General features: G+C 41.1%; 1 protein-coding gene across 1 annotated transcript in view; it reads left to right on the top strand.

The window, feature by feature from the left end:
• Positions 1-15,634, top strand: part of LOC115461854 — a 31,849-nt gene that overhangs the window by 4,068 nt on the left and 12,147 nt on the right. The window contains exons 2-6 of the mRNA XM_030191910.1: positions 2,219-2,455; positions 5,199-5,405; positions 7,052-7,279; positions 10,097-10,226; positions 13,972-14,075. Of these exons, the coding sequence (XP_030047770.1) occupies positions 2,219-2,455; positions 5,199-5,405; positions 7,052-7,279; positions 10,097-10,226; positions 13,972-14,075 (906 nt within the window). The remainder of the gene's footprint in view (positions 1-2,218; positions 2,456-5,198; positions 5,406-7,051; positions 7,280-10,096; positions 10,227-13,971; positions 14,076-15,634) is intronic.

Raw genomic sequence — 15,634 nt, forward strand, 5'->3', positions numbered from 1 at the left:
ATGCAATGACACCACTGTGTGCCATCTTTCACTGCCGCTTGGTAAAAGGGCCCCCAAATGTTTTAGTATGTGTGCATCATCTGTGAAGGTAATCTCACTCCAAAGGGAAGCACTGTCAATGTACACTGATGCATGAAGAAAAACACCATTACACTTATTTAGCAATTAAATGTAAAATGAGACCAAATTGTTTACTACTACTACTACTTAGCATTTACTACTACTTAGCATTTCTATAGCGCTGCCAGGGTTACGCAGCGCTGTACAAGTTTAAACACGGGGAGGGACAGTCCCTGCTCAAGAGAGCTTACAATCTAACGGTAACAGACTACGTAGTCAGTGTAGGTAACAGGAATGGGGAAGGTGGTTAGGCGCCAAAAGCAAGGGAGAAGAGATGGGCCTTGAGTAAGGACTTGAAAATGGGCAGGGAGGGCGCATGGCGTATGGGCTCAGGAAATCTGTTCCAGGCATAAGGTGCTGCGAGGCAGAAGGGGCGGAGTCTGGAGTTAGAGGTGGTGGAGAAGGGTACAGATAGGAGTGATTTGTCCTGAGAGCGGAGGTTACGGGTGGGAACATACAGGGAGAGGAGGGTAGAGTGGTAATGGGGGGCAGCAGATGGAGTGCACTTGAAAGTCAATAGGAGAAGCTTGAACTGTATACGGTAGTGGATTGGGAGCCAGTGAAGCGACTTGAGGAGAGGGGTTATATGAGAGTATCGGTTCACGCGGTAGATAAGACGTGCGGCGGAATTTTGGACAGATTGAAGGGGGGATAGGTGGCTAAGCGGGAGGCCAGCGAGGAGAAGGTTGCAATAGTCAAGACAAGAGGTAACGAGCGAGTTTAGCAATAAGACAAGGTGAGGCATTTTAGGAGAAGCAGTGTAGCAATACTGATTGATTCAGACTGGGCAAATATTGATTTAACCATTCAAAAGCTCCAGAGAACACACTGCAACTGTAAAATCAATCAACAACAAATATATATGTGTGTATATATATATATATATATATATATATATATATATATATATATATATATAAATTTCATAAGTAAATGTGATGTGCCTTGCCTACTAAATGAAGAACAAGGCAAAAACTATGAATTAAGACCTGCTGTGTATTATATGTGCAGTATGTAAATGGAATGAATCCTTCTTTGCTAACATTTCAGAGCAGCATTAAGGTGAACACTTGCTGCATTGCCATTTACCGGGGAGTCTTTACTGCCACCTATTTAGGAAGTGGTAAGGACCTACCACACTAACCCAGTAGTAACTGGGCAGGACACGGGGCTGCCCGATTACCGCTGGGTAAGCCCCTAGCTCTAAAAAAAATAAGAGTATTTTTTCATTGCCATTAATGGTGTATGGTGGAGGCAGTCACTACCGCTGGGCTCCTGCAGTAGCCCAGCAGTAGTGTAGGATTGGCATGTGGCAAACCAGCGGTTACGGGTACCATCGCTTTTGTATAAGAGGCCCTATATGTGCTGACTCATTGTCAGTCTTTGCTAGAAAGGGCTGGTGGAAAAGACTATCCCCCCCTGTTTACAAGGCTGCATGGGCTGTGTTGACATTAGCATACCACCAGTTGCTAGTGTATCTTTGTAAATGGGGGAGGGGTATAAACATTGATGCCATGACAGTGAAAAAAATTGTGGTTAAAGTGACAATAATCTTATTGATGAAAGGATACATAAATGCATAAATTATTATGGATACCTGTCCCAAAAGGCATAAAAAAAAAAACTATCTTCCCAAAATGTAAAAGAAAATGGCTGCTAAAACTGCACTTAGGTGGCTATCCGACGATATTCAGTGCCGGATAGCTGGCTATCCAGTACTGAACATCGCCGGTTAGCTGCTTAAAGATAGCCGATTATATCGCACACTATAACTGGTTATTTGCCTATTTATAAAGGCAGACTGGACAAATTCGGCAGCTATATTTGGCCGCTGCAATAGGTGGAATAACTTTGGCCGGTCTGACTTTAAAGTTCTGAATATCAGCTTGGTCGGTTAAAGTCAGATCAGCCATAGTTAAACCTGATATTCAATGCTGGTCACCGGAAACAGCCTAGCATTGAATATTCAGGTTTAGCCCAGACCGCGGAAGACTGCTTGGCTATTTTCCGCGGTCTGAAAATCAGGCGAATTACTTTATTGGTGATAGTCAATGTCTTTGCTGCATGTTTTTCACATTTGTATGTTGTATCTCTTTAGGGACGTCAATGTTGGCGCTGGTGCAGATATTTCCTGCTTAGTTTCTTGGCCTCTTTAATTACCGCAGCAATAGCAGTGTTGATCTTGGCCTTGCTCTATGTCAAAAACAACAAGCCTTCATCAAATCCAGATGCTTTAGTAAATTCACCTGTATTAGGACTTGGCGCTTGTTTAAAGGAAGCTCCTTTTAATGTTGACACCAAATTTCTATTCCTCAATAATCTGCACAAAGCTAAGGTATGATGTTTTTTTTAACATTGTGATTTACAGTTTAAAGCATTGCTAATGTGTTAAGCTAAGGTTGCCAACTAGATCCTGATTCGCCTGACTGGATTGATCCAGTCCTGGGTTTACCCCATTGCAGGCAGGGACTTGTAATCTTGCTTTTCTTAGGCAATGCAATGAGGAAATCAGACCTACAAGTTGTCAGGTGAATGTGGATCCAGTTGGCAACCCTATGTTAAGAGCAGATGGATGGTCAAACCTTCAAAAATCTTGTTTACATATGAAAAAAAGATCAGAAATAATATTTCAACAACTTTTCTCACTGTAAAAATCCATATTTACTATGGGCTCCTTTTACTAAGCCGCGCAAAACTCTATGCGCGCCCAACGCATGCCAAAATGGACTTACCGCCCGACTACCGCATGCCTCTTGCCTTAATTTAATTTTTGGTGCGTGTCCACTAGGCGCGTCTGAAAAATATTTCGGATGTGCGTAGTGGACGCGCGCCAAGTGGCATCTGACGCACGTAGGTCATTACCGCCCAAATTCTTTACCACTAGGTCTATGGCTGGCGGTAAGGTCTCAGATCCAAAATGGATGCGCGGTAATTTTGATTTTGCCAGACGCCCATTTTCGGAAAAAAATTTAAAAAGGCATTTTTTGTAGGTGCGCTGAAAAATAATTCTGCATGCATCCAAAACCCGCGCCTAAACTACCACAGGCCACTTCTTACCGCGGCTTAGTAAAAACACCCCTATATTTCCCCCATAAACATAGAATGGCAAAACAGCCTTTGAATGTGGTAGAGACTGGAAATGGAGCTTAAACCTTACATCTGAGGAGTTTCATATTCTAGGGGATTAAGCGCTTTAACCACTTAGATATACTTTCATGTAATTTCATTTTACTAATTACTTTTTGTGGACAAAGCCTACTACCAACATTTGTTACAGTGAGCCTAATATCATACATTTATTTATTTAAAAAACCACCCTCCTGCCCTAAAAGGTCACAAAGACATCATAAATATTAAATACACCAATAAATATATATATATATATATATATATATATATATATATATATATATATATATATATATATATATAAACCCTATTACAGTCTGACCTATTGCTAATAACCCCCTTTTCATCATTTGGAAGCCTAGTTTTGTTACACACTGAGTTAGAAATCGCGTACAACCTTTTTCTTCATATAGAACTGAATAATGAAATTTGGATAACGTGGGATACAAGTACCAATAAATAAATAAAAATAAGAGTGAATCAACTTTTCTGTGATCAGCACCTACAGGCCTAGATTGGGTGGAGTGGAAGCAGAGTTGTGATATACATACATATTTTATCTACCAACAACACAATGAAGGTGTCAAACCCACAAACTGATGACACTGTGTATAATCACAAGATTTTTATTCTTAATATTCAAGACTCAACATGGGCCATGTTTTTTCCATTAGGCCTGCATCAAGAGTCTAAAATATAAATATGTCTATATAAAAATATACATAATGAAAATAAAACGTATTGGCAAGTCGTGCAGGCCTAGTGGGGCACTGCAGTGGACTTCAGATAAAAGGTTCCAGGTACACATCTTACCGTTACCCTCTTATATTATATGGTGAGCCCTCCAAAACTCACCAAAAACCTACTATACCCAACTGTACACCACTACAATAGCCCTTATGGCTGCAGGTGTCATCTATATGTGGGTATGGTAGGTTTGTGGTGAGTTTTGGAGGGTTTACACTTTCCACCACAAGTGTAAGAGTTAGACTGGGATATGGACCTGGGCCCCTTTCTCTACAGTGCACTGCACCAGCCACTAGGCTACTCCAGGGAGCTGTTTGCTGCTCCAGTAGGACTAGCTATAACATCTGAAGCTGTCATAGAGGCTGGTATGTACTGTTTCTTTCACATCTTTAGGGGTAGGGCAGCGTGAGGGTGAGGGTGGTAGTGGTAGGGGATCAGTGACCACTGGGGGAATAAGGGAGATTCATGCTTTAATCCCTGCAGTGGTAATTTAGGGTACCTTTTCTGAGTTAGTTGTGATAAAAACAGGTCTAGACCAAAATGTTTACATTGTAGCCCTGGACGTTTTGGCTTTGCTCCATTAAGGCAGCAAAACATCCAAGTGTTAGGAACGCTCTAATCCTGGCCCTAACACACCCTCTTGTGATTTGGACTCGCTGCAGACGAACCGCATAGATAAACGTCTGCAAAACAGGTTTAAAAAAATAGCGTTTTGAGTGTTTTGGCAAGCAAGTTTATATAGATTGAGTCTGGATTTTCCCTTGACGAAGAATATAAAGTTAAAATCAGTTTGGGAATGTTCTTTCCTGTATCAAAATCCAGCAAATTACTTTATATTTTCTGTTTCAAAAAGCCCTTAAAACCTATTTGTTTCAGAATCAATGATTATCCTATAGGCTTTTATGTACATTGTGAATTTTATGATTTATTGTAGTTGTTTTGATAGTAATATTTTTTAAATGTATGATGTATAGTCCTTCTGATGAGAAGTCGGTTTTATGTAATCTGCTTTTAGCTTGGTTAAAGGCTACATATAAATGCTATAATACAATACGAAATGTCAAAATGCTGCTTTATGCTACTTTTTAAACTTTTGAACTTTGGAACATATTTTAACACAAGGTTAAGCAATGGATTGAAGTGCTGATAAATTTGATGTTGTTCCTAAATAACACAGAACCATCATGTTTGTATTTATTCAGGCTAATGTGTACCAAGGAGGTTTGGTTAGTTGCGCAGGATACTTGGGAAATTCTACCCAGTATTCCAGTATGGAAGCAGCAGCTTTTGGAATTAGCATCAACACTTATCAATCCAAAATCTCAGTGTGCACTATACGGATTTTTGGAGGAGGATTGTATAGCCCTGCCTGGACTATGAATGGCAACATACATGGATATGTTTCACAGGTAAATTGTATAAAGATGTTAAATATATTTATTTCATTGTTGTTTTTGTCAGATAGTTAGACAAAACAAGTGCTTGGAAGCCTTTCAGTCATCAGACTTTTAAATATTACAGTTTTCAAGATGACAGTTTTCAAAAAGCTGTGAGCGGCAATTTTCACAGTACCTAATGGGTATCCTTTTGAAATTTTGCAGTGCCAGAGCAACACAGGGATATTTGTAACTGATTTGAAGGAGATGCAAGATACATGGTGTGGAAGAGTAACCTAGGGGCCCTTTTACTAAGCTGCAAAAGCGTCTACGTGCACCCAACGCATGCCAAAATGGAGTTACCACTCGACTACCATGTGGCTCTTGCAGTAATTTCATTTTTGGCATGCATCCGATACACGTGTCTGAAAAATATTTTTTATTTTTGGGTGCATGTAACGGACGCGCACCAAGTGGCATTTCGTGCGCATAGGTCATTACCGCCCAATTACCGCTTGAGTCTTTACCGCTAGGTCAGTGGCTAGTGGTAAGGTCTCAGACCCAAAATGGATGCAAGTTGATTTTCATTTTGCCGCACGTCCATTTTCGGCAAAAAAGGCATGCTAGAAAATGGCTTGGCGCTCACCCAAAACCCACGTCTACCCTACCGCAAGCCATTTTCAGTGCGCCTTTGTAAAAGGACCCCCTAGTGGTTAGAGCACCTGGCTGACAACTGAGAAAGCTGCTTGTGATCTTGTACAAGTCACTTACCTCTTCATTGTTTCAGTTGCAAAATTAGATTGCAAGCCCTCGGGGACAGGGAAATACCAAACTGTAACTCACCTTGAGCTGCTACTGAAAAAGGTGTGAGCGAAATCTAAATAACTGGATTAAAGCATGTGTCAGAATGTTAAACTGAAATCTCTGCGAGCCCTTTCACTAAAGTGCATTAGGCTGTTAACGCATGAATTAGCGCATGGTATGTGCTATTGCACAAGTGCAGTAACAGTTTATATGCTGGTTTAGCAGTTAGTATGGGCACATTCAAAGATTAAAAACATTTTGGACTAGTTTCTAAATAAGTGCTTCTATAAATGGTGCTCCAGGTTGGGCGCTGTTTAGGAGATGCGTCTAACTTTTAGACACAGGGATTTATACCAACTGAAACCTGGTGTAAATCCCTGCGCCTAAATTAGGGACAGATCAGTCGTATTCTATAATAGTGTTTGCAAATACTTGGAAAGTCTATGCCCCACCCATGCCTCTCCCATGACCACACCCCCTTTTCAGATCCACACACTAGAGTTTATGTATACATCTTTATAGAATACACTTAGCAAGATTCATGCATAAGTTTTTATACTTTTTATGAAAATATTTGCAAAGTGAGAATTTGACTTTGTGCAGATCCTTAGTTCTAACCTCTGTGGAATGCAAAATAACATATAGCTACAACAATAACAACAAATAAAATACAATTACATCTGATATAGAAGTCTCAGAAAATCCAATAGTTTGCACTGTTTGAGGGCTTTCTAAACTGTGCTGCAAGATTTCAGGAAATTTATTAAACAGTTCTATGCTTTTATGAAGATATGGTCATAACAGATAAACCCTGAACACCGTGAAATTTGTGATTTCTGATATTATTATCTTTTATTATTATTTTGTCTTTCAAGGGTGCTGTGTGGGTTGGCATAGTACAAAATTCAACTGAACCACCTGTCACATTCAATGTTATAACTGGACAAGTAATGTTCATCCCACAAGGTTTCACCTACTGGATAAGGAACACTGGAAATACAGATGCCTTCATTGTGATGTTTTATAGTACAGATGAAGAGATCATAACTTTGGATGTCAGTGACGTGCTTTTCTTCACTCCGAATGACATAAAAGCATTAATGGTTTGTATATCCTTTTCTATATTATAGTCATACGAGCAGATATTTATTTATTTATTTATTTAATTGCATTTGTATCCCACATTTTCCCACCTATTTGCGGGCTCAGTGTGGCTTACAATACATTGTAAATAATGGAAATACAATTTGTTACAATTCAGTTATGGATTACATTGTGGGAAGTTATCATTTGCCATGCTGCTTCAGTTCAATTCAAGAACTCTTTCCCTCTTTCTCTCCCCCCTTTCCCCCCGCTCACACATATACCCACTCTCTTCTCCTTTTTCTTTCTTTCTTTCTTTCTTTCTTTCTTTCTTTCTTTCTTTCTTTCTTTCTTTCTTTCTTTCTTTCTTTCTTTCTTTCTTTCTTTCTTTCTTTCTTTCCCCCTAAAGCACTCTTCCCTCCTTTTCCTCCTTCCTCTTTCTCTCTCTCTTCCTTTATAGCCCCCTTCCCTGCACAACACACCATTCCCCCCCCCCTTCCTTTCTCCCTTCCTCCTTGGGACTATGTCTCTGTTCCCTGCCTCCTCTATCATCTTCAGCCCCCATGATACACTTGTTCTTGTGGCAGCCTTGTATCATCTACCTGCCTGTTCCTCACCGGCTAACGCATGCCTGAGTACATTGTGCTCTGGCATCAGGCAGCCAACCCTCTCTACTGCTATTATAGATGGGCCATTATTGAAAACTGTGAAAAGAATATGTTGCATATTTTTCAAACAACTGTCATGCATAAGAGAAGAAATTTGGTCAGGAAGATCTAGAAGTCAGTAATCAGTCAGGAAGATCTAAAAGTCACTAATCAGTGAAGGACCTGAGGGACATCAAATTAACTCGATACCAGTCAGAATGACAAAATAAGTTGGAAAACTGAAAGTATGCTTTAGTGTATACAGAAAAGTATCACTAGCAGGAAGAGGAAAATTCTGTTACCTATTTCCAGGCTTCTGGTAAGACCTAGACCTGTTTTTATAACGAATAAGGCACAAAAAGATGCCCTAAATGACCACTGGAGGGAATCAGGGTTAACCTCCTCTTACTCCCCCCGTGGTCACTGACCCACTCCCACCCCCCTAAAAATGTGATTAAAAATGCTACTTCCCAACCTCTATGCCAGCCTCAGATATAATACTCATGTACAATAGAGCAGCATGCAGGTCCCTGGAGTAGTCTAATGGTGGATGCAGTGCACTGAACATAGGTGGATTCAGGCCCATATCTCCCATATCTTTTACACTTGTGGTGGAAACTATGAGCCCTCCAAAACTCACCAGTAACCCACTGAACCCATATATAGGTGCCCCCTTCACCCATAAGGGCCATTGTAGTGGTGTACAGTTGGGGGGGGGGGGGTAGTAGGTTTTGGAGGGCTCAGCAGACAAGATAATGGAGCAGTGCTGAGATGTGTAATTAGGAGCGTTTATTTGAAGTCCACAACAGTGCCCCCTAGGGTGTCCCATTGCTCTCCTGGTGTGTCTATGTGGCCAGTCTATTAAGAATGCTGGCTCCTCCTACATCCCAATGGCTTGATTTTGTGCGTTTTTCACTTGAACATTATTTTTCTGAATATGGACCAAAAAAATAAATGCACAGAGCACAAAAAAAAAAAAGATAGACATTTTTCTGTTTTGAAAATGGCTATAATCCCCACTTGAATTTTAGACATTTTTAGCAAAACATCAAAAGTTGGACTTAGACCTCATATGGAAAATGCCTCTTCACGTCTTTGCTGTTATTTGATATTTTTATTGTATCTTATGATATTTTATTTTTGTATTGTCTGTTGTTTTGGTTTGGTTATTATAATTATGTATGTTATTGCTTGTACACCGCCTAGAATTTTTGATGTAGTCTGGGCTACTAATTTTTAAAATCAATCAATCAATCAATAAATAAGAGATCTAATGCGAGCATTCACATATCTAGCAAGCTTCAGGATAGCATTTTCTGCAGAACGAGAAACTCAGGGTCCAAGGTCATCAGGTGAAATTAGAGGAACAGAGGCTCAAAAAGAATATAGGAGAATGTTATCACAGGAGAGTTCATAAGTGGCCTCAAGTATAAGTGATAACAGCCATAACAGGGACAGCATTTGAGGTAATAGATATGGAAGGATCATGACAGGATAAGGGAAAGTGATGACTACAGAAAGATTGAAGCCAGAAACAGCATAGTAGGCAGCGCATGCCATATAATGTGTGAAGGGATTTAGTGAAATCTGATGCTTTGTTGTTTTTGGAAGGCTGAGATGTGTTTGTGAAAGGAATGATTCACAGTGAGGTGAGGTGAGGTGCAGTGCAGCTCATAAGGGAACCAAAGTTAGAGGATGCTCATTTTGTTTTTCCTCACAGTCTCAGCTGTTGGTGATATCAACAGAGTTATTCTGCACATTGGAAGAGGAATAATGAGGATAATGCATGTGGATGATAATTTTACAAAGGCTTTCTATGTTTAAAACCTGGTTTTGTAGCTAGAAAGCTCACTATGCAAAATTTACTGCCATATGCATGAATGGGTGATATTCTTTAAATGTGAAATTAATTGATCGGTAAGTTTCATAGAAAATGATTTTGAACTTGGTTGCATTAGAAACATTTTAAAATTCTTTTTATCTTTCTCCTGTATTCTTCCAAAAGTTAGAATTATATTACTGAACCGCAATGAGGGCACAGTGAAACTACTAATTAGTGCAACAGTAAACTCTGCATGACACATTTTACAACTAAGCACTAAAGTATAATCATATTATGTTATCTATATAACAAGCCACAGTCTTGTTTTTGTTTGAATTTCTTATTTTCTAATTTTGTTGTTCTTTTAGAATGCTGATGGAGTTAGTCTTTTTGGAGCAAGACCAACTGGAACCGGGGTTATAATTCTTCCGGACTCTGCATGGACCTATACTCAGTCTGCAAATACAGATGTGTGGAGGTACTTTTTTAATCTGGCAGGTACGGTGATAAATATTGTATCAAAAAGAGGACAATTTTGAAAGACAGTTGCACAACTATAACAGTGCTTTGCTACAAAAATGCACTTTTCAAAAATTATTTACTGGCTACGTGGATAAAATGAAGTGCTATTATTGTATATCATTTATTAATTTGATATATCGCCTCTTTCAAGCACGAGTCAAGGTGGTTTACATACAATTATACAGATACTTGCACTGTCCCTAATTGGCTCACAATCCAAGTAGTATATTGTATCTGGGGCAATGGAGGAATGAGGGTCCCTTTTACAAAGTCGCGATAGGGCTAGGTAGCGAATCCCGTATTGCCACTACCACTGGGGTAATGCATGCACCCATTGGTAATTCTGAGTTTGGTGCACGCTGAATCCTGCAGTAGAAATAATTTTCTGTTTTCTACCGTGGAAGGTGTTCCTGGTGGTAATCGGCAGCATGGCCACATTGGTGTGTCCTGCATGGATATCGCATGGGTAGCGCAAGAGCCCTTACCGTTAGGTCAGTAGGTGGTGGTAAGGGCTCAGGCTGTAAAAAGGCGCACACTAGTTTTAATTTTAGTACACGCCCATTTCACGGCCCATTAAAAAATAGCCTTGTCTCAGCTGTGGTAAAAAAATGGCCCAGCGCGCGTCCAAAAGGCACACCCACACTACTGCAGGCCACTTTTTACCGCAGCTTAGTTAAAGGACCCCTAAGTGACTTGCCCAGGGTCACATGGAGCTGCAGATAGAACTGCATAATTATTTAGAGGGTAGTGAAGACGCACCTAGGGTATAGTTGGGGTAAAGTATGGAAATACACATATATGACTGAATTTTCAAAGGATTGGGGTCCTTTAACAAAATGATGATGCCCATAGGAATACAACGGGCATCTTTACATTTGGCATGCGCTAAATCCGTTAGCACACCTTAGTATAACCCTTATATGTGCTATTTTACATAGAAAGAGTACCTGAACAAAAAGGAGATGCACAAGCAAGCAGGGACGACCTCCTTAGGTGATTTTTGAAGGAGAAATATGTACATACTTTCCCTTTGAGAACCAGTACTAAGTCTGGGGATAAAACTAGGACTTTTCAGATATGCAGGCAGTTTGGAAACTGCTCGTCTTAATGGTGTTTTTAAAAGCTTAAGTGGATGGTGCATTGTGTGAATATCAACATCTTATTTCACTTATGGAGATCAATAATTTGTCTTACTTGCATCAGAGGTGAACGGCTTTGTGACCATGCACCAATATAGAATCATCTCATTCTAGCTGGCATGTTGAAGATTGCATGCGATAGACCTTTGATCTTCTATCTTCAGGAGCTTAGTCAAGATCGGGAGGCGGGGCTGGTGGTTGGGAGGCGGGGATAGTGCTGGGCAGACTTATACGGTCTGTGCCAGAGCCGGTGGTGGGCAGCGGGACTGGTGGTTGGGAGGCGGGGATAGTGCTGGACAGACTTGTACGGTCTGTGCCAGAGCCGGTGGTTGGGAGGCAGGGCTGGTGGTTGGGAGGTGAGGATAGTGCTGGGCAGACTTATATGGTCTGTGCCAGAGCCGGTGGTTGGGAGGAGGGGCAGGTGGTTGGGAGGCAGGGATAGTGCTGGGCAGACTTATACAGTCTGTGTCCTGAAGAGCACAGGTACAAATCAAAGTAGGGTATACACAAAAAGCAGCAAATATGAGTTATCTTGTTGGGCAGACTGGATGGACCGTGCAGGTCTTTTTCTGCCGTCATCTACTATGTTACTATATCAACATACATTGCTATTTTATCACTTTGCAAAAGCGTGTTGCTTGTTTAAACCATTGCATATTCATTGTTAAACTAGGTCCTTTAAAGCTAGTTTACGAGCAACTTTTTACACTTAATGGCCGATTCAGTAAAGGGCACCTAAAATTAAGCGCTGGGATACCGGGCACTAAGGGGTCCTTTTACAGAGTGGCAGTAAGCCCAACGTGGGCTTGCTGCTCTTCCAGGACTACCACCAGCCCAACATGGCCACCGGTGGTAGTCTTGCCCTGAGCACATGACATTTCTGGGGGAAAAAGTAAACCCCCTGATAATGGCTTGTGCGGCAGTAACCAGGCGGTAATCAGGCATCGCCATGTGCTGCCCGGTTACCACCAGGTTATCGTGGGAGCGCTTATCGTCACCTCAGCGGGTGGCGGTGAGGGCTGCCAGCCACACGACCATGTGGTAAAATTTCTCTTACCACATGGCCATGTGCGTCTGGGGGCTTTTTACCCGCTGTGGTAAAGGGCTCTGGTACATGGGTAAAATGGCCCCTGCTGCTAGCACGGGGCCCTTTTCCTGCAACTTAGTAAAAGGACCCCTAAGTGCAAATTCTATAATGGCTTGACTTTAGGAGTGAGAAGTTACGCCAGTCAAAGGCTGGTGTAAATGCTGGCACCTAACTACTGGCTTTTAGGTGTATAAATACAAGTTTTCTATAAAACCGTGCCTAAATGCTGTCCATACCCCTGACCCACCCATGCCACTCCCTTTGCCATTCCCCCTTTGGAGATGCACGCTATAGAAATTAGGTGTACTGTTTATAGAATAGCACATATATCAATTACCTATGTAACTACTAATTACAGCCAATTAGTGCTCGGTAAGGCCAATTATTGATAGTTATCACCAATTGCTAATTGAGCCAATTTATTTATGCGCATAATTGACCATATTCTATAACTACACACTCAATTGATGCCTATCTTTGGGTGCCATTTATATAATAAGGAGGTTAATGAATGTGTTTAAGGATTTAAAGTAATCATTTTGGAAACTATTTTTTCATGACATGAAGTTTCTCTGGAATTTGCCAGTTTTAAACAAATAAGGTACTAAGGGGCCCTTTTACTAAAGGGTGATAGTACCGCTGCATTGGCACACAGCAAATCATAGTCCCGGCCTCTGCTGCGCACCAACTGCAGCACTACAAAATGCATTTTTATTTTCTAGCACCAGGGGCTTACCCCGCGGTAATCAGGCAGCCCTGCTTGCTGTCCAGTTAGTGCTGGGCTAGCGCAGGAGTCGTTACCGCCTCCTGAATGGGTGGCAGTAAGTGATCTCCTGGGAAATGGTCATGTGGCAGTGGTTCACTTACCACAGGGCCATTTTCCCTTTAAAAAAAAGGTTTTACCCACTGCAGTAAAAAAGGGGAGGCTCAGTGTGCGGTAAATCCACATGCTGACACTACCGCAAGGCTCCTTTTACTGCAGCTTGGTAAAAGGGTCCCTAATTTCACTGAGATATGAATATTGGGCCAGATTCAGTAAATGGTGCCCATTGTTAGGTGCCGGAAAGATCCGTGCTAAACTCGTATTCTATAAAGGGCGCTCCATGCCAAGTGCCCTTTATAGAATAATGTTTAGTGCTGATTCCTGTGCCCAACTTATGCCTGCAAAAATCTGGTGTAAATCCTTGCACCCAACTGGTGGCAGTTGGGCGTGCAAATGACCCTATTCCATAACACTGAGCTTAAATTTTGAGAACACTCCTGACCTGCCCATGCCCCTCCCATGGCCACACCCCCTTTTGAGTTGCGCATGAGACAGTTTAGGCACACAGTGTTTTAGAATAGTGCGGAAATCCTAATTAGTGCCAATTAATGTCAGTAATTGATTGTTAACGGCTTGTTATTTAATTAGTTTGTGTGCAGAATTGGAGGTAAATGCATAAATGTTTGGACTGTGGTACATATTAACCATTCAACTTAAATGATATTCTTCTAGGCTCATTTACTCTTACTTATCCAGGAGGAAAAGTACAATGGGCACGGTCTTATGTTAGACCTACATATCCACTCGTACGCATTTTTAGTACATCACTACGTTCGGTAAGTAGGTTTTAAACCGATTTGAATAGAGTCGTATTTTCAAACTCAGTTTGGTTAACTGTACCTCTGGGAGACAGTTGGGGAACACTGGAATGGAGCATTGGAAACACTGTGGGGCCCTTTTATTAAAGTGTGGTAAACTGTGGGAATTAGCATGCTTTAAGTTACCTCACAGCCTCAGCATTTACTATTCACTAATTCTACTGATAACTTCTTACTGCTGAAAGGGGCAGGAAAAGGGTGGAGAATGGATGGGTTAGTACTCGATGTTACCATGTACTATCTGTCATTGCTGCAGATAGTGCAATTACACTTACCGCCCCCTCAAGAGGAGGTGACAGGTGCGTCCGTGAAATCAGCACACACGTACTGGGCCAGATTCAGTAAATGGTGCTCAAAGTTAGGTGCTGGAAACAATTACGCCAAGCGCTATTCTATAAAGAGTGACCTTTATAGAATAGCGCGTATTCCCACAGTCAACTTTGTGTACTATGACTTATGCTTGCTGAAACCTGATGTAAATCCTGGCGCACAAGTTGGGCATGTAATCCTGGTATTCTATAAAACTATGCCCAAATTTTGGAATGCTCCTGAACTACCCTTGGCCTCACCCCCTTTTGGGTTGTACGTGATATACTTTGCATAAGTCCAAATTAGTGCCAATTGACATGATTACTTGATTGTAAATGGCTCATTAATTAATTAGTTTGTAATTTGAAATCTATAGAACAACAAACATTGGATGGGAATTTGCTCCCATCACCTTTTCGCAATATCAAGGATTATATGACATTTTGACGCAGCTTAAAGACTTGGCCATTCAAAAGACATTTGGCCAGGTTCTCCTAGCTTTTACTTCTTCATTCTTGAGCTTTTTCTGATTATAAACAGCTTTTGGTAAGATGCTTTATTATGTTTGTTATGATGGTACTGATTTATTGGTTTTATATTGTATTTGTATGTATATTGATATTTCTTTGTAATCTGCTTTGAACTGGCTGGCGCAGCAGAATATAAAAAATTTAAATTAAATTACATTAAATCTTGGATCTGAACCCAAATATCTGGGGGACTGTGTACACTGCAGGAAAAAAAAGGCCAATCCTCTCTAGGCAGCATCACCCCCTGATTAGTAGCAGCCTCACCCTCCCACCCTCCCAATCTATACCAGTGTCATTTACCCACCCCTTCTGAAGAGGTACCGGACTTCCTTGGCAATCTCAAATACTGTATTTCACAAATATTTTCAGAATAGCCATCTAGCAGTTTGTTTCTATCATTTTAAATTACATTTTACATATTTATTTATTTATCACAGAAGGTCTATGGAGCTCTGTGCATTTCTGGTTCCAATATTACATAATGTTGTGCCCCCCCCCCCCCCGGGATAGTACTGACATTCATGCAGCCCTCTGTACAAAGGTTGCTCTCCCCTGCTGTATTGTCATCCCATGAGCTAAGGATTCTCTTATCTGTCACAGTACTAGGTTGCCTAACTGGAACAGGCCTCACCTCTTCTTTTCATACTTAACTGGGACATTAGCCAATGCATGTCACAT

The sequence above is a fragment of the Microcaecilia unicolor genome, chromosome 2 (assembly GCF_901765095.1).
Source record: "Microcaecilia unicolor chromosome 2, aMicUni1.1, whole genome shotgun sequence".
In the NCBI taxonomy this organism is placed as follows: Eukaryota; Metazoa; Chordata; class Amphibia; order Gymnophiona; family Siphonopidae; genus Microcaecilia; species Microcaecilia unicolor.